Source organism: Balearica regulorum, chromosome 8, assembly GCF_011004875.1.
Source record: "Balearica regulorum gibbericeps isolate bBalReg1 chromosome 8, bBalReg1.pri, whole genome shotgun sequence".
Taxonomy (NCBI): domain Eukaryota; kingdom Metazoa; phylum Chordata; class Aves; order Gruiformes; family Gruidae; genus Balearica; species Balearica regulorum.
In genome coordinates, this window is record NC_046191.1 from 2364267 (window position 1) to 2389995 (window position 25729).

Below are 25729 nucleotides of genomic sequence, written 5' to 3' on the forward strand. Positions count from 1 at the left end.
TCTCTGGGCAAATCTTGCAGCACCAAACTTCAGGATCATCTTCAATAAAATTACTGGGCTTACCTTGCAATTCATAGAGAAAAAGGGATGCTATCATTTTGAGCACATAAGCAGACTAAAATCCAACGAATCAAATAAATGCAAACTAAGAAAAAGATTATATTGCAATAACAAAATACAAATTGTGTACAAAAAGACATTTATAAAATGATGACATTTTAAATTCAAAACCTATGACTAATCCAACATTATGTTTCTTCTTAAAATTCCTCTATACCAGCTACACTACACACAAACCATAGTTATTCTAACTAGGCCTTCTAGAAAACATAAAAATAAAAAAATATTCCAACCAAGAAGATCCAAGAGCTTCAAAAACTGACAGCAACAGGCAATGTCTAAATATAGGCAGACAAAACACTTATCTGTATATTTTTAGCTGAGAAAATAACTTCAGTGATAACTCAGAGCACAAATTATCTCTGCAGCAGCGTCTTTTTAGATGGGTTTGCACTTGTACCGACTATGTATAAAACGAGCAAGCAATGATCCCTATATATTTGACTTGCCCACCATTTTTTCCCATTATGAGCAATTCTTGTGATTTATTTTTATAAGCAGATCTCCAGGATTTGTGGCGTAATTTCAGACGGGGACGGGTGTCCACCAGTGACCCCACAAACCAGAGGGGCAGGCTAACTGTGAGTCCCGACACAGCATCATGGTTTAGGGGTGTTTTGTTGGACCGATCCTCTACTCTACATAGTTCCTGGCCAGGAAGAACCGCCACCCCCCCCAACCAAGTCAGCGAGGATGGGATATTTTCTGGTGGAAACATCTTACTAAGGGAGAAAGTAGCAAAACTGTAGAGAAGACGTTTCCCTAAATTATCTCACTATCTACATTTCCTCCTCCACATCTCTGTGAGGTGTTACAATCAAGCTGGGGGGGGGGGGAATCAAAGACAACAAATTCAATGAATTTCCTCTTCCCATACTAGACAAGCAGCCCCTGCCTCCCACCTTGGCAAGCTCAGACAGACTTAAGCCTTAGTGAACTTCGTTCTGTCATTTTTACGCTCCAGCTGTAGACAACGTAAGAACTACATCACAACAGAACATTTTCAGCTCTTCAGAGGCTATCTTGAGGGTTTCCCCAGCACTCCAAGCTCCTACCAATTCCAGTGTTCAGCACCAGGAATGAACCATCCCTAAATGGACCAGACAATATTTCTACCTACTGAAGAACAAAAATCACCGAGCAGACAAAATCCTGCAGGACTGTTTGCAGATCTAACGCTCCTCAGTACTCGCCACATCTTTCATATTATTAGGAAGCTTAGGACAAATCTTATTAAGTCTGATTTTCAAAACTAAGCTATCATATACATTTTCCAGAAACAGCACAGTGTAATTAAAAACTATTTTCCCCATAGAATATATGAGATGTTATGACGAAAACAGTTGACCTCCTTTTTCGAGGCAAGTATATGCCCCACAGAAACGTGGTACAGACTTCTGAAATACAGGAAGCACATTCAATCAAAATAATTGATCCTGCTTTATTACAACAAAAATCCATGTGATAATAAACATTTTGGACCAGATGATGTCCAGAGATTCCTTCCAACTTCAACCATTCTGTGATGTAAATATTTTAAATATAGGCATAAAAATCAAAAATTTGTTTTTAAGTTTTGGGTTTTTCCTCCTAGGTTTTTATTTTTCACATCATATGGGAAGCCAACTCATCTATATTTTTTCTATTCCAAGCTTGCAGCATATTTCTTGAGTTCTTATCTCGTTGAATTTGAAATGACTTAAGAAAGAAGACTTCAACCTATTTCACATGGTATTATCCCACAGTCTGAAACAACATTTAAAAAGAAAAAAAAAACAAACCAAAAAGCCCCACGCTTCTCCAAAACAGCATTACTCCTTCTGAAATTCTGGTTTTTATCCCACTGTTCCTACTTAAGCTTCCTATTACCCTAAATATTTCCTTTCATTCCATGGGATTTACAGATTTCAAATATGTAAAGGAATGACCGGGTATATTACCTTCTGCTTAGTTTACAAGCCTGACTACAGTTTTATTATCCTTTTTAATCCTCCATGCAAATCTCCATCGCCTGGATCGTTCTAACTTCTCTATCTATCCCTCAATTAATTACTACCAGTCTAACAGCTTCACGATGGCTACGAGCTGCCCCTCGCTGAAGTCACCATTTCTGCCGAAGGTTTGGTCTCAGACTCAGTTGCCCAAAATTAAACTGATTTGTTGTTGTTGTTGTTTTGTTTTTCATGTTGCATCTAATTTGCTGCCCACGATCACCATCTGGAGAACAACGTGCAGTACTACAAGCATAACTTTAATGCACTCACACATCCTTCTTTGCATGCCCCGACTTCAGGAAGATTTTCAGATGATCATGGAAAATAGGATAAATCCCTTAATATTTCCTTTTTAGATTCCAACCTGCACAACAGAATTCTTTCAGAAGTAAACAAGCTATAGACCCGGTCACCGACAAATGACTGGCAATAATACGGCAAGCTCACAGACACACAAAACACTACGGTTTGTAAAAAAATAATCTTAAAAAGTAAACACAGACTAATGGTTAATTTTTTTTTTAGTAAGTGGCAAGAATGTGACTCAAATAGCAATGACCTCTGTTAGCAGACAGATCCCTTCAAACCTAGTGAGTTCTCATTTCGCTCTCGCAGAAGAGCAAGGTAGCTTTTGCACTGGACAATTAGCAACACACATATTTCAATACAGCATTTAACACCCGAGTCTAAATGTTTAACAGAATCTCTATGCCCTGAAAAAGTGCACTCCTTGCTAAATTTAATATTAACCACATCAACTCTTCGTAGAATTCTTAAGGCTTCTATTTCCTTACACTTTGGGACTTATCACAGAACTTATTTTTGTTTCAACATAGAAACTTGATGCAAAACTGTCACAAAGTCTCCACAGACTTGAGTCAAATGTGTAGAAATGGTGTAAATCAGAAGTTAGCTGTCAAGCCTAACCCAGGAGCTGGGAAGTATCAAAAAATAGGATGAGAGAACTATTTTGGATGCTGCAAGTGTAGCTACAAATATATTCTTCACACCCTCAATCTTCCCTCTTGCCTGGATTTCTTATCACAAAGCTTTAGTTATAAAATATGAAGCAGGATTGTGGAAAACGTTTTAACAACTTTTATGAAAATACGGACAAAATTTGTGCAAAAGAAGCTTATAAGACTTCTGCATTCTGATTGCCACTTGAAGATCTATATCCCATATACCTCTTCCCTTGCACAATTCATGAAAGCTATTTCCTATGTGCACTGCCTTGCCATTTTCACACAAAATATTATTACATCACAGCCAGCTTAGAATTCTTGTTTTGGTGTCAGCCTGCCCATTATTTCTTTGCTGGTCACAGATCTTGTCAGAACAGCAGCAGTCTCAATAAACCACAGTTTCAATAAGAAAAAAACAATAACTCAGGAGCAGCTTTATTTTTTAGGTTCCCATGTACCTTAAGTTAAAATATTTATATAAGTCATGGCTCACCCTCTCACGGTTCTTCCTTTTGTATTACCACTGGAAGGTAAATTTAAGGTGATTTCTGAAAAAATGTTGCAGAAAATCTGCTTACAGAAGGAACAGGCTTACCTTCCTCTACCCCTCCCAACTAATATGTTCTGTATTTGAACTCTGTTATTCTTTTCTTCAAACCACAGTTACTGCAATCCCAGGAACAGCCAAATTTCCCCGATCTGTGTATTCTTAGCACACAGCCTGCAGCACAGCGCGGACGCTGCAGCTTGATTTTTGTACCATTTCCGTGATGATAGAAGCAAATTTCACCTAACTAATAATGAACAATATTTTTAAATGAAAACAAAGTACTGAAGCTGCTGTAATATAATCTGACTATATTCGCCATTGATAGGTAAGGTTTTGCAAAGAGCTGTGCAATATGCATAGGTAGTAGCGGGAAGCACTGTATTTCACAGATGTGGCATCTCCTAAATTGCTCCAGAAAGATCCACAGATATATTATTATATGTAAACTCTCTTCCAGGATTTCAGCTTAGAAATCTCATTTCGTAACAGAGATATTTGCCATTTGGTGTTTTGCTCAATACAGAGCACGCAGTGAAATGCTTGGGACCAATGGAGTGAGTAAGCCTAAATAAACCATCCAGAAGAAAGTGAAACCGTAGTCCAACACAAGAAAAATAAAAAAATAAATAACAAGTGTATAGCAGAGATTTTGTGCTAACAGGAAATGGGAAAACTGGAAGAATGGCTCAGCAGAATGCACACCCCGAAGACACCCAGTGAGAGTTTCCCCAGGGATTTAATCAAGTTAAGAGGAGAAAGGAGAAATAACCACAACAGAGGCAGAGCTTTTGCACCTTACAGCTCAGAGCAATCCTCCGGTGATCGGGTTTTGATTTAGCCCTGCCTCTCCAGAAACTTCGTTATCGTTTTTCTGGGTAAGATGATAAATTTCTACACAGACTACAATGGCTCTCACAAGTAGGAAACAAAACCCCAAACTGAAATGACTTCTTTGTTCTGTGTGAAACGCCCATGGAAACCCTCACTCCCACCCTACCTGCCCTAGTAAAATAGACAATGTCCCTTATAGAAGTTCCATATGCGTTCATGAGGATACACTAAATATAACAGTGTAATGAGGAATTTGTATATCAGCATGAAAAGTTCACTATCATCATGATATCCCTAGGAAGCTCTTTCACAATCATAGTAATTAAAAATTCACAATAAAAAATAACGACAGCTACTATGCACACTAGACAAATGAAATAAAGACATTATTTCTAGAAATCATGTTTCATGTAATAATAACGAGGTGTTTCACATCTGTCTTCGGGATTTCATATGCACAGAAATAGATTAACGAAAGCTCAGGTAAACCTACACGCTTCTGGATGAGTCCTACTGATCTCTTGCAGAAAGCGTCTCCAAGCTACAACTCTACGAACCCTCAGGGGGAAAAAAACCATACTAAGTGAATGTTAAACAATTTATTTTGGATGCATAAGAGTTATGATTGTTTATCTTACAGAAAACCTAAATCTGGACCTTTCATTATTTCTGCATTTTAGTTGTGTGGATCCCAAATACCTTAGACCAGGGCCATTTACATTTAAGTTTCAGTAGAGAGCTTCCTTTTGGATGCTTTGCTGCCGTAACAGTAACAATGAACTTGATCTTGTACCAGCTACAGCAAGACTGTCTACCTGGAACATAAACAGAGGTCAGGATAGGTCTGTGTCCTGAAGCTGAGTCGAGGGAATAAATTTAGTGAGGTCCCTTCCAGTCTGAATTACCCTATAATCTTATGAAACTAAGAGTTGTTTACTCTCTTCACAAGGAAAATCCTCTTTCCTCTCCCAGTCTGAGATTTACACTGTTTAATGGCATTAGGCTCCCTACATTTAAAGCCTTTTTCTTCCCCCCCACCAATTGCTTAACACACATTAATTTTCTGCCTGTGGCTTCAGCATTTTCGTTAAAGCTTCAGGGAAAGATACCCATAAAGTGAGGTGGGAAAAAACCCAACAAAACAGACTAAGAATGTAAGAATGGTCTTACTGGTCAGGCCAATGGTACATCTGGCCCATGATCCCACGAGACTAAAAGCACAGGACAGAAAGGAACAGAAGGCAAACTTATCTGATACTACCCCTCAAATATTTTCCCAGTCCTAGACAACTTGCAGCTCAGAAGCTGAACAAGAGATGGGTTTTACGTATTCAGAAGGAAACCACAACAGATTACTCCTCCTAGGATCTGTTAGGCTTTCCCTTGAGCCTGCTCAAACTCCTAGCATCTACAGTACCCTACGGCACAAAGTTCCACAGCGTAATTAGAAATTGTGCAAGGAACCACCACCTCCTTGCACTTGCTTCACGTCTGCCGTACCAATTCATTTGATGGCCCCTTGTTCTCATCCTGGAAGAGACAATAAGCAACAGATCAACTACATCTTCATACCACTGGCAAGATCTCAGTCCTATCCCCTTCCTCAACTGTCTTCTCCATGCTGACAAGTTCCAGCCTCCTTCCTCAATCCCCACGCAGAAGCTGTTCCATGTGTTTGACCATCTTAGAGGCCTTTACCTCTTTTTAGTTCTGCTATACCCTTTTTTGAGAGGAAGGACCAAAACTGTACACTATATCCAACATTTGACCGTGTAATGGGTTTCAACCATGGCTTCCTCATGTTCTATGTTTTATCCTCTATATTCTTTTCCTTCAAATCTTTAACAATTAATTTGCTTTTTTGACCATTAACAAGCACTGAACTTGCAACTTTATTGGACTTCTATCCTATATCCAGGATCTCGCTCCTGAGTAGTAACATTGTTTTGCAGCTACAATTCTTTCATGCTCAGATATATCACTTTGTATTTATCTACACTGAAATTTTCCTATCACTTTATTGTCCGCTCACTGAGTCTCTTAATGCTCATATCATTCCAAAGCTGTTTCAACACAACGGCACGTACCGGGCTTACACAAATATAACCTGCCTCCGGGGTATATTTCATGCAGAAATGAACCACAATGTAGGAGCCCAAAGAGCTTGGGGACCAGATCCAGCTTGCACTGCTCCTACGCAGAACATCTCGAGCACGACTCTGCTCCCTGAGAGCACGGTCAGGCTCTGAGTAACTGGAAATTGCGTCGGTGAGGAGCTGCCTGGCATGGGGTAGAGAACAGCGCTAACCTAGTCAAAAGCCCTTGATGACTAGAACTTAAACAGAAAATGCGAAAGATTAGACCAATTTTGTCAGAGCAATCTACCTGGTGCCCAGGTCAGAAAGGTGAGGGGGTGCAAAGATGCCTGTGTAACACCCACCTTGCTATATGGCTGTGAACACATAGGATAGATTCAAGGGAAACTGAGCAGTCGGAGGGTAACTGCTCACTTATAAGAGATTAACAGCAACAGAGAAATAACAGCAACCTGAGTATCAGTTATAAGTGTTTTCTCTTTGACTGGCATACTGTTCAAGAAAAATACACGCTGTGCGACGCAATACGCGTGCACAGTCTGCTATAACGGAAGAGAGGAGCGGCAATGCCCCCTTGTGTTACAAGGGAAACTAACGATAAATCCATTGCAATTCCTTGCGTTTTCCTAAATCGCATATGAAGGTATAAGCAAAGACCAGAACTAATTCATTCTGAAAAGCACACCTTATGAATAGGCTCTCGGTTGTCTTGCAGTCAAGACAATATTACAAATTGCTGCACATACACAAAAGGGAACATTCTTAGAATGCTCATAAAAGGTAAACCAACCCTTTAATTGTCAAAATTTACAATCCATCTCAAATTAGATAACTTATTTTGTTAAATTTATCCACAGCAATTAAATGCAAATATTGAACAAAAGCCCCTGCTAATTCTTCTTTGATTTCTGTATCTCATCTATCTCAAGTGCAGTTTAAAAATCGTATTTTCAAAAGGAAAACTGTTTTTAAAGGACTCTAACAAATTAGTTTAGGATGTCCTCTACAATTGTTCAAATGCAAACTGAAACACCAGCTCTGAAGAAAAGCTAAACAGAAGCTAAAACCAGATTGAGACTTGAGAATAATGACGTGAACACGTCTTGCAGCCAGCAAATGAAATTAAGAGTGGAGCATTTAAAAACTAGAATCCAAAGCACCAGTGAAATCTGAAGTTGAGAGCAGAGGTTTTAAGGATGCATCATAATGCCATTTCAGGATTCATACGGCAAGTTGGACATCTAACCTTATTTTGCCATTAAAATCTACCATTGCAATTCCAACACAAGAACACTCAGGGCTTTGTTTTCCTCTCCTCCCTTTAGATGAACTTCCTTGGTTTGACACTTAGCATTCAGTTTGTTTTGGAACTCACCTCTTAGCAACCCCATTTTAATCAGCTCCCTGATAGCTTCTTTGGGACTTTTCTTGAGGTTAACATCAGATTCAAACACTTTTCCAAGCCTTTCTTCTAACGCTTGGACAGGAAATAGCCTGAGAGCTAAAGCCTTTTTCCTCAATCTGTTGTAGAAGAGTCTACCACCGTCTCTGAACTCTTCTGCGAGTGGAAAGCTAGTAACACAAATCCCCTGTCCGAGATCAGAATTTACAACACCAGAGTTTAATGAAGATGCACAAAAAAAGTGGACAGAAGAGGTTTTAACAGAGGTAGAATTTTAAAAAACGGCAATTACTTTGTAAAATTACATCCCTCACACATCAGCTGATAGATATCAACGAAACTGGTTAGTATATACAAGATAATTATCTAGTGCCTTACAAATAAACCAAAATAATCCAAAACAAACCCCACCCAACACCAGAAAATAACAAAACCCCCTAAAAAACCCAACCATGTGAGATTCGTAACAAAGGGAAATAACCTACCAGTCTTGGTAAGTGGTGATTGCAATACTTGGAGGTGTCAACAAAGGCAGAGTTGTTGGTCTACAGACAACGTCTCTGTCGGGTGTCCTTGCTTTTTCTGTTTGTCTTTGGGATAGTGGTGGCAACTGCAAATTACCAGAACAACATCTTCTTCCTCTCCAGAGGTCTATGCCCAGAGCATGGCTGGAAGTACTGTAGGACTTACTCAGCCCACACTCCAGGTAGTCCAGAGCATTCTGCAAAGACAGAAAAGCCAATGAAGTTCTGCAAAGAGATGCCTTCCTCCATGTGGATAAAACAGTTTCAATTGTTGTTCTACAGTCATAGCTACTCACAAAAGATAATTGTATGATGAAGTCTTGGCAGAGTCTGACTGCGCTGTATTGTTATTTTATCAAGTTATGAATGAACTTGAAAATTCATTCATAACTTGTCAAAGCTAAATTCAACAGCTAATTCTAATCCAATTGAACGCTTCAATAATCCAGGTCACTTCAGTGATATGTTAAACTTTTAATATTTTGAACTTTTTCACAGATCATTCCCGTCAACATTCATCTTAAGCATCATTCATCTCCACAGCACAAACATACTGGTTTGCTACTTTTTTTGATGAATCACCAGGCAAAGAAAGGTGCCAAGAATACTGGACTTAGACACATCCTGAATTATCCAAGAGAGAGTGAGAAGAACTCCCAGCTAGGCTACCCTACCCTATGTCTGCCGTTCCTAACAGAAACAGTCTCCAAAAAAGGTTTTGATCAGTTGAAACAGTTTTTCCTCTTCTGGTTTATACAGATTTTCATTTAAAAACATCACCACGATTACAGAACTGGTCGTCAGTCTTCTCAAACTCAAGCCAGAAGTTCTCCCACAGCGGAACAGCACTGCAAGAGGGTTGTCAGTTTTGCTCTTACTCAGACAATGTAGCTAGCCAAATATAATTGTCCAATATAAATGAGAATATTTCTCTATTGCGTGTGATGAGCTACCAGTAGAAGCTGGAGGGTTATTATAATCAGTATATATATCTATGGCAACCTCTCTACACTCTTCCTCTTCTTCTACCCTCTCCTGAATTTTGATCTCTGTCCTGCTCTCTCCACCCTTCGCAGACCTTTCCAAGCCCTCCTCACATCCCTTGGTTCACCTTCCCTACAAACTGCTACCACTGCGCTCTCCCAGCCAGCACTGAGTGACTTAAGAAATGGAGTGGTTTAATTTTCCATGATTAGTTATTAGGTCCTTCATGAACAACTGCAAAGTAGGATGAGTCCTCCATTGTCTCATAGTATCTAATGGAAAGTATGTTCTCCATCACCATGAGACTATGAAAGTAAACAACTCTGTGGTACCATCTACTCTCTCATCTCAGCAAGGAATCTCAACATGGGAATGAAAAACAAAACTGATGGGAAAAAGGCATACTACCAGTTTTCTCAGCCTTCCCCACTTCCTTGCCCGTCCCACAACCACGTGAAGCATCCAGACAGGAAACAACAAGGCCCACAGCTAATTTACTCCTTGCATATAGCCTGAAGCGCTATAAGGCATGCTGGTGCAGATCCATGAAGTTAATAAGGCATCAACATCATAATGACCTAGATAGAAGTGTAAAATATTTGGCACACTGTGTTTCCAAAAATACACTGGAGATCTTCAGTGATCCAAACCCTACTCTTTCACAGCACAAAATCAGGTCTGTGATACTCCTAGGAACCCCAGAAAGGAAAGCCTGCTTTCTATATGAAGATCTGACTTAAATTGCCTTTGTTAATAATCTCTGTAAGACCATTTACTTCTTTTGTTATTATTTAAGAAGTGTACAGCAGAGTTTTCTAGCTTCCCGTCAGATTTCAGACGCCTGCTTTCACGAAAATCAGCAAGGACTGAGCGGACCCAGCACCGTGCTCAGGCAAACCGACTACAAAGCAGTGCAACACGTGGCCTAAGGGTGTAAAAGAAACATTTATTGAAGGAGGGCTATAGGATACACTGTTAGGTTCTACTCCTCCACTGTATTTTCATATACATTTCACGTGGTTTTCCATTTCTGGTGAGCCTCAGCTGTGACAAACAAGACAATTACGGCTGGGGTTATCAAGTCATCATTACAAACTGATACATTTCTCCAGAGAATGGGAACTGGAGTTTAATTAATAGGGGATTATGATGATGATTAGCAAGTGTAGTAATGGAGTAACACATGCATCATCACATTAGGTCTTCAGCAATGACAGCGTGGGGAGAGATGTTGAAACACTTGTAAGTACACAAGTACAACGCATGCAAAGCTGGGATCCAGTACGGAGCTTTGTAAGGCACGGAAATGCTCCCCGCTGCCTGCCAGCAGTACCCTGACCCAAGAACAGTAATGTATATGCTCTGCATAAGACTCCCCAAAACTTCTCATGGTGTGGGGGTTGCTTTGTTTGGTTTTAAATGTGCAGGGCTTATTTTCTGCTTATTATATGAGCTGCAAACAACTCTAAGCAAATCATTGAGTAACCAAAGCAAAACCAGCTGATACAATAAGACAAAACTAACTTCTTCTCTCGTTTTCATGCAGTACTAGGGAAAATAAAACATGAAGAAACTTACCTCATCTGCAGTTACCGTCATGACACTTCTGCTTTTCTTCATTATTGAGATTAAAGTGCACCTTGTTATAAAAAACTCTTGTTGTTCAATCCAATTTCTTCAGACAGGCAATCTGAAAAAAAAAAATTGTATTTTTGAATAACAAACTGCTTTTGATAACAAACTATGGAGCTAACTGCTAACATCACAGCTGAGTTATAACTTACTGTCTATTTTCATAAAACACTTGGCAGCAGATGTTATGCAAGTGTAGCTCTCTCTTAGTGAACGGACAATTCAATATTTAGTAAAATCATGTTAAAAGTAACCGGTATTCACAAGGCTCTGCAATCTAAGCAAGCCCTGAAACACATCTAGTAATATGGGATCAAAGCTAACAGGTTCTACTTGCAGAGAATTTTTCTTTAAATGAGCTGTTTTCAGAGGTACAGTACAGAAGGTCCCCAGGAGCGGCTTGAGCTGGCTCTCGCAGAAATAAAGAATTGCATATGTATGCGACTCTAAGATCTAATCATAACTCACAAACATTATTTATTATTACACTGGCACGCACACACCACTTCAGCCACTAAATTACAGCCCTCTGTAGAGGGTGACACTGCAGCCGCTTTGAACCGCGCGGAGTGCTACGGGGAAGGAAACACAGGCGAGCAGCTGCAGCAGCAGGGGAAACCAGCACATGGAACAGCCCCCTTGGAGTTCTACTCCTTCTCGCTGTGGATTCAGCGCTCGTAAAAAAAAGCTTCATGATTATATAGAGAGAAGACTGAGGGTTGTGGGTTTTTTCTTTTCTTTCCCCAAAGAACAGGTAGAGCTGGAGTGCCGCTTTTGGTGTGCTGACGATTTTTCTCCCGTTTGGAAGGATTATCTTTGGGGTAGAAGATTGCTGAAGGGCCACTGCTCAAACTTTGGTGCTCAAGCCACCACGAAAAGCTGTGCAATGGTTTCAGGCTTGGTGATGTTAGACCTCTAACAGGACTCTGAGAAATCAGGGATTTTGAACTGGATTCAGACCCGCTGTTCATGCAGTTCAAGTTCAGGAGAGCAGTAAGCAATTCAGATTGCCTGCAAAAAAGGGCTGCCAGACCCTGGTGATCTATCCAGCCGATGAGGAACAGACGTGGCATCAAAATTAGGCACTTCATTCTCTTCCCTGCCACTACCAGCAGTCAGGGTCCCAGAAAGCAGGCAGCCTGCACTATTCACTTTTACTGGGAGGTTCCAAACCCCGGCAGCAGGCACTGAAAGCCATCTCACGCAGCAACTGCTGGGTTTACAGACCTGTTCTTCGGTTCCCACCCCACAGTAAATTCAGAAGTCTGAACGCTCAAGCGCGGCAGCTGGGCTTGGCTTACAGCCACCACACAACTGTGCCATCAAGACTTCAGATTCAGTTTAATACCGTCATGTCCAGGTTAAATGCTATTTAGCTTGCACCTCTACCTATTTAAATCAAAAAAGCTTAAAGAAAAAAAGCCACACTGACTCTCAGGCATAGGGTCTGAATACAGAGGTCTAAGGGCATCACAGTCTCCAGGAGCTAACTGCTCCTCTGCTCTTCCCCGCACAAGAGAAGTGCTGTAACGAAACTGCTTCCCTCTAACCCAGATGACTGGGGAAAAAAGAAAAAAAAAAAAAAAAAAAGAGAGAAGGAGAACAAACCAAACTCAAACAGAACACTAACGCACCATGCCAGCACTGTAGCTGAGTCTGCCTGCAGTTCTGGCTGTGGCACAGGCACCTCCAGTTGTTTGCATTTCCTTCGGGTTCATACATCCAACACACATCTATCCCTTCATCGCCAGCCAAAGCATTTGGAGTGCTCAGATCCATGCCAGACATAACTCACTGCCATTCCAGCACAAGTGCCAGCACATAGGGCTGTACGCTTCATCCTGTGTGAAGCAGCATTGGAAAAGAGCAGAGGGATTTGTCTTCTAAAGCACCTAAACAGCTTCCCTCCAGGAAAGGATGAACAGGACTGTCCAGGAGCAAAGGACAGAAGACAACAAACAGCACTCTGCAACGCCTCCCCCCAGGCTCGCTCTGCTCTCGGCATCCATCGCTGGCTGTCACCAGAGCCAGGCCGGTGAGAAAAACAGATTTATGGCCTGATCAAAACCCCTCCTCTTACGACAACTGCCACATGTGTGACCAGCTAAGCAATCGGGGTGGGTTTAGATATTACAGCAGTGAAATGGCTATTAAAAACCAGATGCTTGGCAGCATGGTTGTGTGGCAACGTTACTTCTCTCTGCAAACCTTACCTAGCTTTTGGTCTAGCATATTACAATCAGATGAGCAGGCTAGTAGTGAAAAAAGTCATAGAATCACAGAAAATAGGTTGGAAGAGACCTCAGGGATCACCCGGTCCAACTGTTCTTGGCAAACGCACGATCTAGACATGATGGCCCAGCACCCTGCCCAGCTGAATCTTAAAAGCGTCCGATGTTGGGGAATCCACCACTTCCCTGGGGAGATATTCCAACGGCTGATTATTCTCACTGTGAAAAATTTCCCTCTTGTGTCCAAGAGTCATTACCTGTCCTGGTTTCAGCTGGGATAGAGTTAATTTTCTTCTAGCAGCGGGTATAGTGCTGTGTTTTGGATTTGGGATGAGAATACTGTGGATAACACACTGATGTTCTGGTTGTTGCTAGGCAGTGTTTACACAGAGTCAAGGACTTTTTGGCTTCTCCCCCTGCCCCGCCAGTGAGGAGCCCGGGGGTGCACAAGGAGCTGGGAGGGGACACGGCCGGGACACTGACCCCGACTGCCCAAAGGCATAGTCCATACCATGTGGCGTCACACTCCATATATAACTGAGGGGAAGCTGCCTGCGGGCTGGGACCATGGCTCAGGAACTACCTGGGCATTGGTGGTCTGCGAGGGGTGAGCAACTGTGCTGTGCATCACTTGTGATGTATACTCTTTTATCATCATTATTATTCTCTTTCTTTTCTGTCCTATTAGACTGTCTTTATCTCAAGCCACGAGTTTTACTTTTTCTTCCCCGTTTCTCTCCCCCATCCCACCGTGGGGGCAGTGAGCAAACGGCTGTGCGGGTGGTTTAGCTGCCGGCCAGGTTAAACCACTACATTACCCTATTAGCAGCATAAAAGTCATACTACAGTATCAGAATAAAATTCTAGAATAAGTTTAACAATTTCAATCTTCAACAATTAGGAGGAACTAAAAAGCCCTATTATAAAAAGAATCCAAAACTGACAGCAGACAGAAAATTAGATGATACTGTCCCAGATATTATGCAGGTAGAGAAGACCATAACAGTGGTATGTACGCACAGACTGGGAGTAATATTTGCTGCCAGAAATAAATACATATTCTGCTGTAATATGTAGACAAAATTCATAGAACGAACAAAAGAAAGAAGCAGTTGCATAAGCAGCAGAACTAAGCAGACTACAGATTTGAGTTTAATAAAGTACAGACTGGTGCTTAGTAAAGGACAAGTTTGAGACGTGCATTACTGTCCTGCTGTGCAGACTTTGTGATGCCCAACGCAATCGAGCTCACACTGCGGCACACCCCACAGCGGGACTAAAAAATGCATCTCCCTCCTGAAGATATGTCAGTTCACAAACCGACATAAATAAAGTAACTACATAATAAAGTAAATGAACACACACATAAATCCAGGAAAAAATCTCTGGGGGAAAAAAATCTGAAAGAACGAGAGTTCAAGGGCGTCTCCTAAATTTTACTGAACTTTAGAATCAGAACCGACACTAAGAGATGAGACATGGAGAGATGGACCAGACTGACTAACAGATCTTTTCTGTGGAAGCCTGAGTCCTCTTATACCTCAACTTCCTTTCCTTTATAAATATTTATCAATTTGTCAAAGTTAAGTTTAACCAGAACATGAATAATTGTAAAAAACATATTTTGTTCAATTTGGATTCCGTTTCTGAAGAGCCTACCAAGAAAATGTAAGGCTTCCGTTAGTCATGACTAAATTACTGTTAAAATCTGAGTCACTCTTTTCTTGTGTTTTTACATAAAAGATCTGACACCTGGGACGAACATCTAGGGAAAAAAACCCAAACAAAAACACCACAGAGAGGCTTACTGGAAAATTTTTCCCAAGCACAATTGCTATTTCATGCAATCTTTTGTTACAAGCAAAGAGTTTCTCTCCACTACCCAAATTCCCGAACAAGAAACTATATCCCAGCAGACTGGTTCAGTGTGGGTGCCTAAAAGCAGCAAGGTTTTGCATTGGATATTAGACTACAAAGAAAAATACTCTTTCAGTGCTGCAGCTGGGTCTAATCCACTCTGCTGGAATATATTCTTGGGAGGGTATGAGATTTCTTTTTACACCAAGCTGACCTAGTTCTTCCACCTGAAGTTTTTTGTGTTCAATGACCGTGTTTTTCAGAAACGACAGTAAACGCTCCAGCAATTTCAGAGGGATAAAGCCTTATAGCGAAGGTATGAATTAACAGGGTTCAAAACTGGCAACTGGCAGCGGTGAGGGTAAAACTACATGGATGCGTGTGATAAAGCCGGCTTTTCCTACACACTTTTTCAAAAATAGCTATTCAACTCATCCCGTGTGAAATCCACTATTTAAAGAAATTCTTAAAATGCATCTTAACGTGCAAGTTCTGGTAAGATTTAGAACACAAGACATAAACTTCACAATGTCGCTGTTTTCCCACACATTTTGGCTTCTGCATGGGCAGGTTTAAAGCCACAGGGTTACGAGACAAGCAGATTAACCCTCGCACCCTTAGAGATACTCCCTTCCCCGACGAAACACAGACAAGGCAGAGCCAGGAGGATTACATTTTTGAGGTTCACGCGGTGCTAGTTCTTTGGATTAACAAAAGGTTTTGGCAAGCAGAGCTGTTTATCTGGCTGCTTTCATATTCTAAATTCATTTCCTCCCACTTTTCAAGAAGGCAAGACACAAAGATTGAGAGTTAGCAGAAAAAAACCCTGGTGAAACTCCGATAATACAGCATGTTCTGCAGTACCATACCTGTTTGTTCCCAACTGCCAGCAGCGCTGCCAGGGCCACGACACACATTTCTGGGGCAGGATTTTTCCTAGCAACAGAATGCTGATCCTTCCAGGTTCTGCAGAACCTGAAGATGATCAGAGATAAAAACAGAAACCCTAATGGTGAATTACTAGAGAAGCTTTACTAAGGAAAGAGCTGGGATGAAGGAGATTATCTGATCACACAGATAATTGCATCATTTGTGAGCTGACTTGATTCTCCTTGAAGATCATCGGAACTTCGCAGGGTGAAGTATATACTCAGACAGGTGACAGTCACCAAATTAAAAAAAAAAAAGTTATAATCTTGGGTGTAGCTCTCCCAGACAAAACACACAGGCTCTTACTTCAGGCTTAGAAATTGCATACCGTTCCTTGTAAGAAAAATAAACCCTACCTGGATTTAACATTGGTCAAAGGCAAGTTGAGGTATAAATAGCAATCGGTACCTGAACAGTGATGGTTTTGTATTTCACCTTAGAGAAAACTAGCAACTTCAAAATGTGCGAGCAATTCTTCGTCCTCGAATTGCTAAGAAGGTCAGCTTGCTTACAGAAATGGAAATGGAGGTCATGGCCAACTGGTGCACAGCATGGCAGCAGCACCGCCGGTACTGGAGCTGTACCCCTACAGCAGGAACAACCCGGCAGGATGTTTACAAGCTGTACACACAACTAATAAAACTTCAAAGAAATATCGGGCAAATGTTTCTGCAGAATTACTTTCCCCTGAAAAAAGAGTCTCAGGAATTCTACCATTTTATTTTTGCATCACACGTACACAAAAGTCAGGAGCCATGGAAGAATTAACTGTACTTTTTCCCCTTCCACCAATTTAGGCACTAGGCTACTATTTTTTCTGTATTGAGCCCTAAACTTTCAGCCCTGTGACTACTATTACGTGCAGCTGCTTGGACACAGCCTCCCAGAAACACATACCTAAGAATGTCCCAAACAGCCCTTTTCTCTACTTATCTAGAGAGCAAAAAGTTGGGTTTTTCAGTGGTCTTTTCCTATTTCTCGTGAACAGCAACAACTAAACTGGTCTGCAGAGCTTATAGCAGCTCCAAGAAACTCACTCCTCCTCAGAAAAGTCAATCCATTATAATTTTCATAAAATGCTGAGAATATTTCAGAGCACTACACAAAATAAAAACAAAGGCATCTGTTAGGACAAATGCTTGCAACTTACATAAACAGACTCAGAAAAGAAGGATTTGCCCTGAGAGGTAAAACGAGCTTTATTTCTTATCACTGCAGTTCTCACATAAACCAAGTTTATGTGAGAAGGATCTACTGATATCATCCAACTAGAGAAGCGACTACTTCAGTTTGTCCTCTTCCAAGGCTGCTTTAAGCTTTCTCATAATTGCCAACCTGTGAATTAAAGGCTGAGTATGCAAACCAAGTCTAAATTAGTTTGCTGGTTTTAAGCTATTGGGCATCTGTGCGATGTATTAATGTTGCAAATTTATCTACGATATAAATTAAACCAATTCTTTTATTACAGAGGGTGAACGCTATACTCTTTGTACATATTTGTACATATTATACGCCTTGTACATATTTGAGAAAGTTCTGTCAAAGTTGTGCAGGGTCAAATAAAAAACTTTAAAAGAACCAACAAACTCTCTCTTCCCATCTTGCGACTGGGTAAATTACCCTCATTAAAACAGTGTCTTCACTTCCATGAGGAGGTTTCTTACTGAGATACCGCCAAGATTAGGAGGATTGCAAAGACTCATCTTTTCTCTGGCAACCTAATCATTTAAGCTGAGAATAACAAGTCGGTCTATTGCAGAAATTCCAGTAACTTTTTGATTTCCAGCAGAGGGTACAATCAGGTTGTCATTGCTCTTCATTTATTTCAGTTACGATAGGAAAATCAATCCGGATTTGAACCTATCATTACATTGCTTGCTGTCATTAGGCCTAACATGTTCTGCAGAGCTCCCGTGAAATACAAGCAATATTTTTTACTATTATTGCTGAGAAAATATGACCATATTTTTTTCAGGAAACTTTCAGGCAAATGTTAATAGTCTGGGCAGAAGAAAGAATCGCAGAAAGCACTATTCTGTTTTCTTTACTATGTTAATGATTTTTAAATCTTCTATTTCTATAGCAGTCTGTCCACTGTTGTGATCAAATGCAATTAATTTAAAAATCAGTTCTGACAGCAACAAAGGATCCAGTTTAATAATGCTGCCTACCAGCAGATACAGGATTTTCAAGGTAATTACTTCGGAAAGTGAAGCATACTATTAAAAGATGCAATTTATACCTTTCTTGTTCCATGTGCAAATGACTAGCAGAGCCTCCCACTACTCAGAGCAGAGCTGAACAGCATTCAGAGAACAAAGAACAATTATTAATTATGCTTTAAAAAAACCCCAACACTTCAGTTTAAAAATACAACAAAAAACAGTGCGACAGAAAACGCACGTAATGCAAATTTTCCCCCTTTAGACTGGTAGGTAAAAAATAGACTTGCTGTACCCCCTGTGTTGTTTATAGGGAAGGGAGCAGAAAGCACTAAGCCTTGCTGGTGTACACAGATAACGGACACGCTGCAGATCAGGCAGGATTAGCATGTGCTGGATAAGCAGCAGGGGGAACCTTACTGTGTCACCGCCGGCTAATGCGGCACTTCCCTCGTGCCACTGATTTACTTCTTACCTTCCTAACTCACCCAGACACTGCTCTAATCCAAGAGGAAAAGTTCTAAAATCTTCAGATTTCTCTTTCCCCTACAGTTTTATGGAAAGAGCCAAGTTCAAACAGCCCACAAGAAGTTTTTTCCCTTTTTTTTTTTTTTTTAAATACTGGAGCTGTGAAGCAACCAACACAACGATCCTAAGCACAGAAGTAGACAGTCAAGCCTACAAATAAAGAGCATCCTCAGAAGAACACGTCCTCCAGAACTCTCGTAAGAGGACCGTTCCTAACCTTGCCAATTTTTCCCTTTGAAAAAAACACTGAAGAATAGCGGGGAAAGATGAAATGCAAAATCAGAATTGCAAGAGGTCCGTGGAGAACGAAAATAAAGCTAGCCGAGACCCGCAAAGGAGGGGATCCACAAAAGAAGTCTTAACTGTACATCAGCTGCAGAGCAAGAGGCTGAAGGAGAACGTTCAAAGCACCTACAGAAATGCAACCGCCCAGTGAACAGCAGACTCCTCAAATCCTGCCTGTTACGCAAGAGACGGGCTTAGCTACTCGTTTTATCACCGCTGCATCTGTGCCTTGCATCTGCAGGGCAGAAGCTCACCCCACATGCCGGAGCCAGTGCTTTGCCCAGATCTCTGACCTGCCAACCAGCCGTGCCTGGCCAGTGAGGTCCACAGGCGAGGGGAGAAGTTGGGGTGCGACGCTGCGGCCAAGGTGGCTCCTTCTGGCGAGGCTCCACGCAAACAAGAGTCTTGCTAGAAATGCCATTTCCACGCTGCTCCAGAAGCCTTCCCTGCAACCAGCCAGGCACCACCTCAGTCCCTCCCATCAGGCACGCAGCCTCCTCTTTTTTTTTCTTGTACTGTTTAGGCAGGTAAAAATCCCATAAAAATTAACAAGAATCTCCCTTAAGTCTCCCATAACCTTTCTCGTTGTTCTGTCTTATTTGCCAATGGCTTATAAAGTGGGAGACGAGGGGCTGAACAAGCACGATTTGATATCCAGCAGCATCTTCAAACAGAAGGCACAAGTGGGCAGCCGGGGACAGAGCTCTCGGCGATGAGGCACGGTGGTTTTCTGTACCAGACAGTCCCGCTCAGACAGGTCCTGCTCATCTCACAGCCCAGCTCGAAACACCACCCAACAAAACAATTCCATTGCCGGAGGCAAAACCTATTCCATGGCCAATTAGGGTAAATGCTTCCACAGATCAGGTAACTAGCTTCTCTGACCACAGCCACGCACAGAAAATAAACAAAAAGGAAAAAGGATGCTCCGTGCCAAGGCAACCAGCTGCTGCCGTTGTTCTCCTGCCCCCCGTGTCCTCTCCTCACCGGGAAGAAGGATTCTGCAGCTGATACATTGCACTTCCATAAATCGTGCATCCTAGACTACTCATCAAAGACAATCCTGTAAGGAGTCCAAGGAAGGAGAAGGAAGAGGCTGGGAGAGACCTCTCCGCACTGTTAAATGAGTACAAAATGAGGTTACCTCTAGGGTAACAGCATCTAGCCACACACGATAATAATACTGTTTCTTACAATGCTGCCTGTCTGCAGCATCATTTTTGTTAGTGAAATAAGATGGATTTATTTTTTTAAATCACAGATTTTGTGCAGCAGTAGCTGCTCTTACTCTATTATTGAATACAGGAAAAATCATTCCGTGCTACAGTGCATTGTCTCAAAAATTTTATAAAATATACTGGAACATGCACAGCAACTCACATAATAAAAAAACCAGCCATGTATCAACAGTAAAGCTAACTGTTGTCTCAGCATCTCCTACCTAGGTTTTGGATACGTTTAAAATCATTACACCACTTTTCACCCACAGACCTCAAAGTGTGCTCAGCCTTAAGCACAGAAAAAATGCACAGGGGAAAAAAAAAAAAAAGTGAGTGACTCAAAATCGCTTCTGAGTCAAAGCAGAGCCAGAAAAACGACGGAGAACCAGCTACGCTTACCATGGCACAAGAGCACCCAGGAAAGAGTACACAAGCTGTGTATGCACAGACTAGAAAAGACAATCTCTTCTTAACTCCTGTTCTTTGCCTAACTCCCCTATATACTATCAAAATCCAGTTACATTCTAAGGATTCAAAAAGAACTTAATTGTTCTATTAGAACTAAGGAAATTCCATAAATGTAGGATCTGAGGCTTGTCAGGAGAAGTCAACCCCATTCCAAAATTCATGCCTAAAAGCACCTGTTGTAACGCTCTCACTTTGGAGGATAAGTGGTTCATCAAATGGCTCTGCTTTTCAGAAAGTCCTCTTTTCATACAGAAACAGAGTAACTAAAAATTAAATTTCACATCTCATCTGCAAAGGCAAAGCATGGCATCCGGAGTATTAAAGAGGACATGACTGCATTAGCTTAGCATGGTCAACTACAAACCTGATTTATTCCACTTTTTCTTCCATACTAGCAATTTCCAGAATGAAATTTCTGTCTGTCCATTGCACAAAAAAATTAAAAATAAAATAAAATAAATTAAGATTAAAGGAAAGGCCTCTGGGATTTTTCAAATGTGCAGATGTTTTCTACCAATGACTAGCTAAGATCACTGCCATTAAAATATTTTACTTCATATATTTTAAGAGGCATCTATGACAACATTTTTGTATGCTGAAAAACTAATTTATAACAAGAGATTTAGAAAAAGCCTGATTTAAGAGAACATTTAAGCTTTCTTATTCCAGGATTTTTCTTTTAGCCAAAACAGATGTTACTGTTTCTTTATACTACTGCTATTTTGTTCCTTCAATATCTGATATTTTGCTTGTTGGGTAAATATTTGCATTATTCTAGATTTCAGGCTGAAATGTTCAGCAATTTTTTTTTTTTTTAAATGAAACAATACTTTAGATCACACTGCAATTTCCTCAGAAATCAAGTGCTATTACGTTCCGTGAAAGTGGTAACACCAGCATTTTCCTCAAACTCCTCATTGTAATTTTTTTTCCAGTTATTTAAAACTCTTCAAACCTTTAATTATGTGGGGTGACACTTCCAACGCTCAGTGTCTGCCTCATGCTGCATGCATACTTTAGAAAGTTTTGATCAAATTCAGTCACTTCAAAGAGTGCAATTAATGAGGAGCACCCTGTTCAGTAACCTCTACTTGCAGCATCCCCGTGCTTCAGAGCACGTACCATCGCACAGGGACGAGCTTCGTGTCACGGTTCTTTGGTGCGCGCCACCGGGAAATTTCTGGCTCTTCTGTCCAAGTTATTCAACGCTGAAGTTGCAAAGGGAATCGCAAAACTGGAAATTGCAAAACAGAGGGATGTATGAGAGTCCCTGGTTGTTCAAAGGACGGTCGGAGGAATGCCAACCTGGTTGGATCCAGCCTCTCCAAGAGGATGACAACTGCTCTGCACAGTAACTCGGGGAAATCACAGCAACTGAAAATGGAGTCTTGGTGTCAAAACTCAACATTTGTATCTATAAATGCAATAACTGGTACCATTTCAATAACCTCTGGCCTACAAAGTAAGAGATATTCAACTACTACTAAAGAGGCTAGTAACTGCAATTAATATGGGTCTTCTAGTAAGATTTGAAAACTTGGTGGTAAAAGGCAGTTCCCCACATTTGCAGCAATGAAGCAAAAGAATGTATTTTAAATATTTGAGTTCTTTTTACAACAGGTAATTCTATTGACCAGAGATGATTACATACTACCTCATGTATCTTTTTTCCAGAAATAAAATATTTAGGTATTATCAGTACAGCATTCTTTCAAAATAACCTTATGTTAAGGGTGGAAGGATATGATGCTTTTGTTTGTTCCGATGCAAAAAAGTCAAAACAACAGCATGATGTAGACACAAAATGACCTTTTTATGCCACAAGATATCAGCCTACAAAATGTTGTAAGCCACAAGAGTGGCCTAACATTTCTGCAAGGTTTCCCATTTTGTTTGTGTGACGTGCTTTATTCAGACAAAAAAAAAAATGCGCTCTTTTGGATGGCAAAGCAGACTTTTCATCTGGGCAGAAGAAATACCAGCTTTCAAGAAAAAAAAAAAAAAAAAAAAATGTTGTGCCCGTCCTATATTCTTCTCCCACGAGCAAGATCACTCACTGGAGACCCGACCTTGCTGCCGCTGCCGCTCTCCAGAACAAAACTCCCACTGGCACGGCAGCCCTGCTGCGCTGAGCATCAGAGAAGCTTGTCAAGGCTGCCTGGATCGTCCAGCGTCTGCGTGCGGACACGATGCCTCTCTGCGGAGCTACTGCAGTCCTGTCTCAGCCATGCAACGCCGTGACGGCCATGGCAACGTGCGCTCCGCGCTCACCTCTCCAGTATGGAAAAAATCATCAAACGCACCAACTTTTTATAGCACCGTCGGGTAACCAGGAGCGTTCGCACCACTCACGGCTAACAAGAATTTTAAGTCAGTTAAGAAAAAAATCTGACTTAGGGCTGCTTGCATGTTTTCTTTCATTTCTATAAATTACTGGATGAAAATAAAGGTGAGGATTGTCAAAGCTGAATAGCAGATTAAGAGGATATATGACTTACTATGGCCCTACCAAATCATTAAATTACCACCCAGCTACATGAATCCCCAATGCATAAACAGTACAGAGGGGTTTTACAACTCTCATCTTTCAGGGTTACCTGACTGAAAAGCTAAAGGGCACCTGTATTCCCATAGTAAAACAGCAGTATTAAATTATTAGATGGATTTTACAACAGGGATTACTCTCCCTGCAAAATCTAAAGCAATATATCAACATCTTTCTTACAGTTTGGAGAATGTAACGATAAAAAAGAAAACAAAATCAGCCTTACACCTTGTTGTCGTCACCCCAGTAGAGAGATGAAAGAATCCCGAGTTACACAAGTAGCAGAGTATTTCCTTGGGGCCTTTAGTACAACCACACACTCACTTGCAACTTTTGTACGGTTAAATATACGTGCATTTTTCTTCTCTTAATAAACATTTCTATTGACTAAAAGGACCCCGATTACTTTTCACCTTCATTGCTGATAGACAAAATGTTAAGTTTGGACCAAAAATTAAACACTGGGCTACCCTTACATTTCATCAGAAATGAATGTCTACCTACAGCACGTGAATTCCACGTATACCTGAAGTAACTGCAACACTAGGCCAGCTGATAAATCAGACCAAACACATACCGAGACGTCTACACAGGTTGTCCAACACAGCCTCTGACCTGCGGATTTTTTTAAAATAAATCCAAATTCTTATATAAAGTGACGAGCTTTTTTACTAGCTTTTTTTTAGCTGAACAAGATGCGATAAAGCTCTATATATTGTCTAGATACTCTAAGATCACCATAGACCATTACACTACCAAATTACTTCTAGGTTTAGAGCTTGCCGTTATGCAATCAATAGCTCAACAAAAACTGCATTGTTCCTAAGGCAGAAGCTACACACAGTCATGAGAATTACACTGAGAAACAGCAGGCCTTTGCTATTTCAAAGGTTTATTATTAATTCTGGATGCAGAATTACATACTAAGAACCAACCAGATTACAACAGCAAAAAACATCTTCACAGCAGGCTGAAAGAAGCATCCCAGATTTCTGCACTCTCTTCTTCAGACACCCCATGCCATTACCTGACATTAACACTTGCAGAGGGGTGGGTAAATGTTTATGTACCATTCTGATAGCAGCTGCATCCTGAAAAAACACGGAGTGCCAATAGTGAAAGTATGTACATGTGCAAAAACAACAATCCTTTCCCACATTCACTCAACACAAGTATTTTCCACGAGGTCAAAGAAAGTAATGCACCTCTTTCTAGATCTATAAGCAAATCCCAAGTAATTTATGGGAAACAAATTCCCTTTTTTGAAACCTCAGCAGATATCCTCTTTCCAGGGGACCTCCAGAAACAAGGTGGTGCTACTCTGCAGGACACAAGAACCCACAGATTCCGCATTACCCATCATGAAAGAGCCTCACAGAAAGCCCTAGCACTGCCACCACTACAACTTATTTCGGGTGAGTTTTGCCAACTTTCTTCAAGGATCACCAGACACGCTGGAGAGACAAGCATTAATCGTCACGCAGATACACCACAGGAAAACAACGCGCATTTTTTGCGGCAGATCCTTCTCTCAGGGTTTGGTGAGAGTCTTAACCATGCAACATGCCTGGAGCGGAGCTTCCCCAGGCATGGACAGAGACGAGACCAGGGAATAGGATGCTGCCAGCTCTCCATATGTGGGCTTTCAGATCCCTTCCCCCAGAGCTGAGTCACTCAGATCATACATTTTAAACCTTAGCTTCCCAGTTACTATAACAACTTAATGGATTTCTTCTTGATGTTATTAATTACATTCAGGTTAATCTGTTCATACAGGATTTGGGGGGAGGCACTATATGATAGCTTCTCTTCTCCTTTCAAAAAGCTTTTACATTCTTAACTCGCTCCAACACTCAGGTGCTCCCCCCCATAAATCTCCTTCCACTGAGATAAGGAAATGCTCATATTCCTTCCTTTGAGAACTCAGAATAGAAGGAAATTGTTTTTTCCTGAAACCAAATAAGATGCCCAAAATAAATCTGTGAAAGATGTACCCTCAGCTGTTTTTCTACAGTAAACATGGTGCACAGAACAGCTTGTAACCTGGCTGAAAGTGGCATTTATAATACATCCCAGAAGAGAAAGACTGAGCACTTTGCAAGCAAAACTACTGAGAGCCCAAGCACAGAAACAGCCAGAATCTAATTTATTAGGTCTACATTTTACAGCCTCAGGGTATGAACAGGCAGACCTCTGCTGCTGGAAATGGGAGGAAAATGCAAGAAACTCGAGGCAAATCCCAAGGCCCAACAGCGTTGCGGTGTGCGGAATTAGCCCCCTTCATTTTTACTTGTTTCAGCTTCAGAGTCGGAGATCAGAACTACCACCTCTACCCACCAGCACAGAAACGGAGGAGAAAAACAAAGACTTTGCTTCCCTCAGCAGCGCCACAGGACGGGGAGAGC

The 25729-nt window shown here is 41.1% G+C and overlaps 1 protein-coding gene across 1 annotated transcript in view; it reads right to left on the bottom strand.

Annotated features, from left to right (window-relative positions):
• PDE4B (phosphodiesterase 4B) overlaps positions 1–25729 on the bottom strand; it is a 213070-nt gene that overhangs the window by 175572 nt on the left and 11769 nt on the right. Inside the window, exons 2-3 of the mRNA XM_075759159.1 lie at positions 11045–11156; positions 8444–8679 (exon numbers count right to left, since the gene is read on the bottom strand). Of these exons, the coding sequence (XP_075615274.1) occupies positions 8444–8679; positions 11045–11086 (278 nt within the window). The 5' untranslated portion in view covers positions 11087–11156. The remainder of the gene's footprint in view (positions 1–8443; positions 8680–11044; positions 11157–25729) is intronic.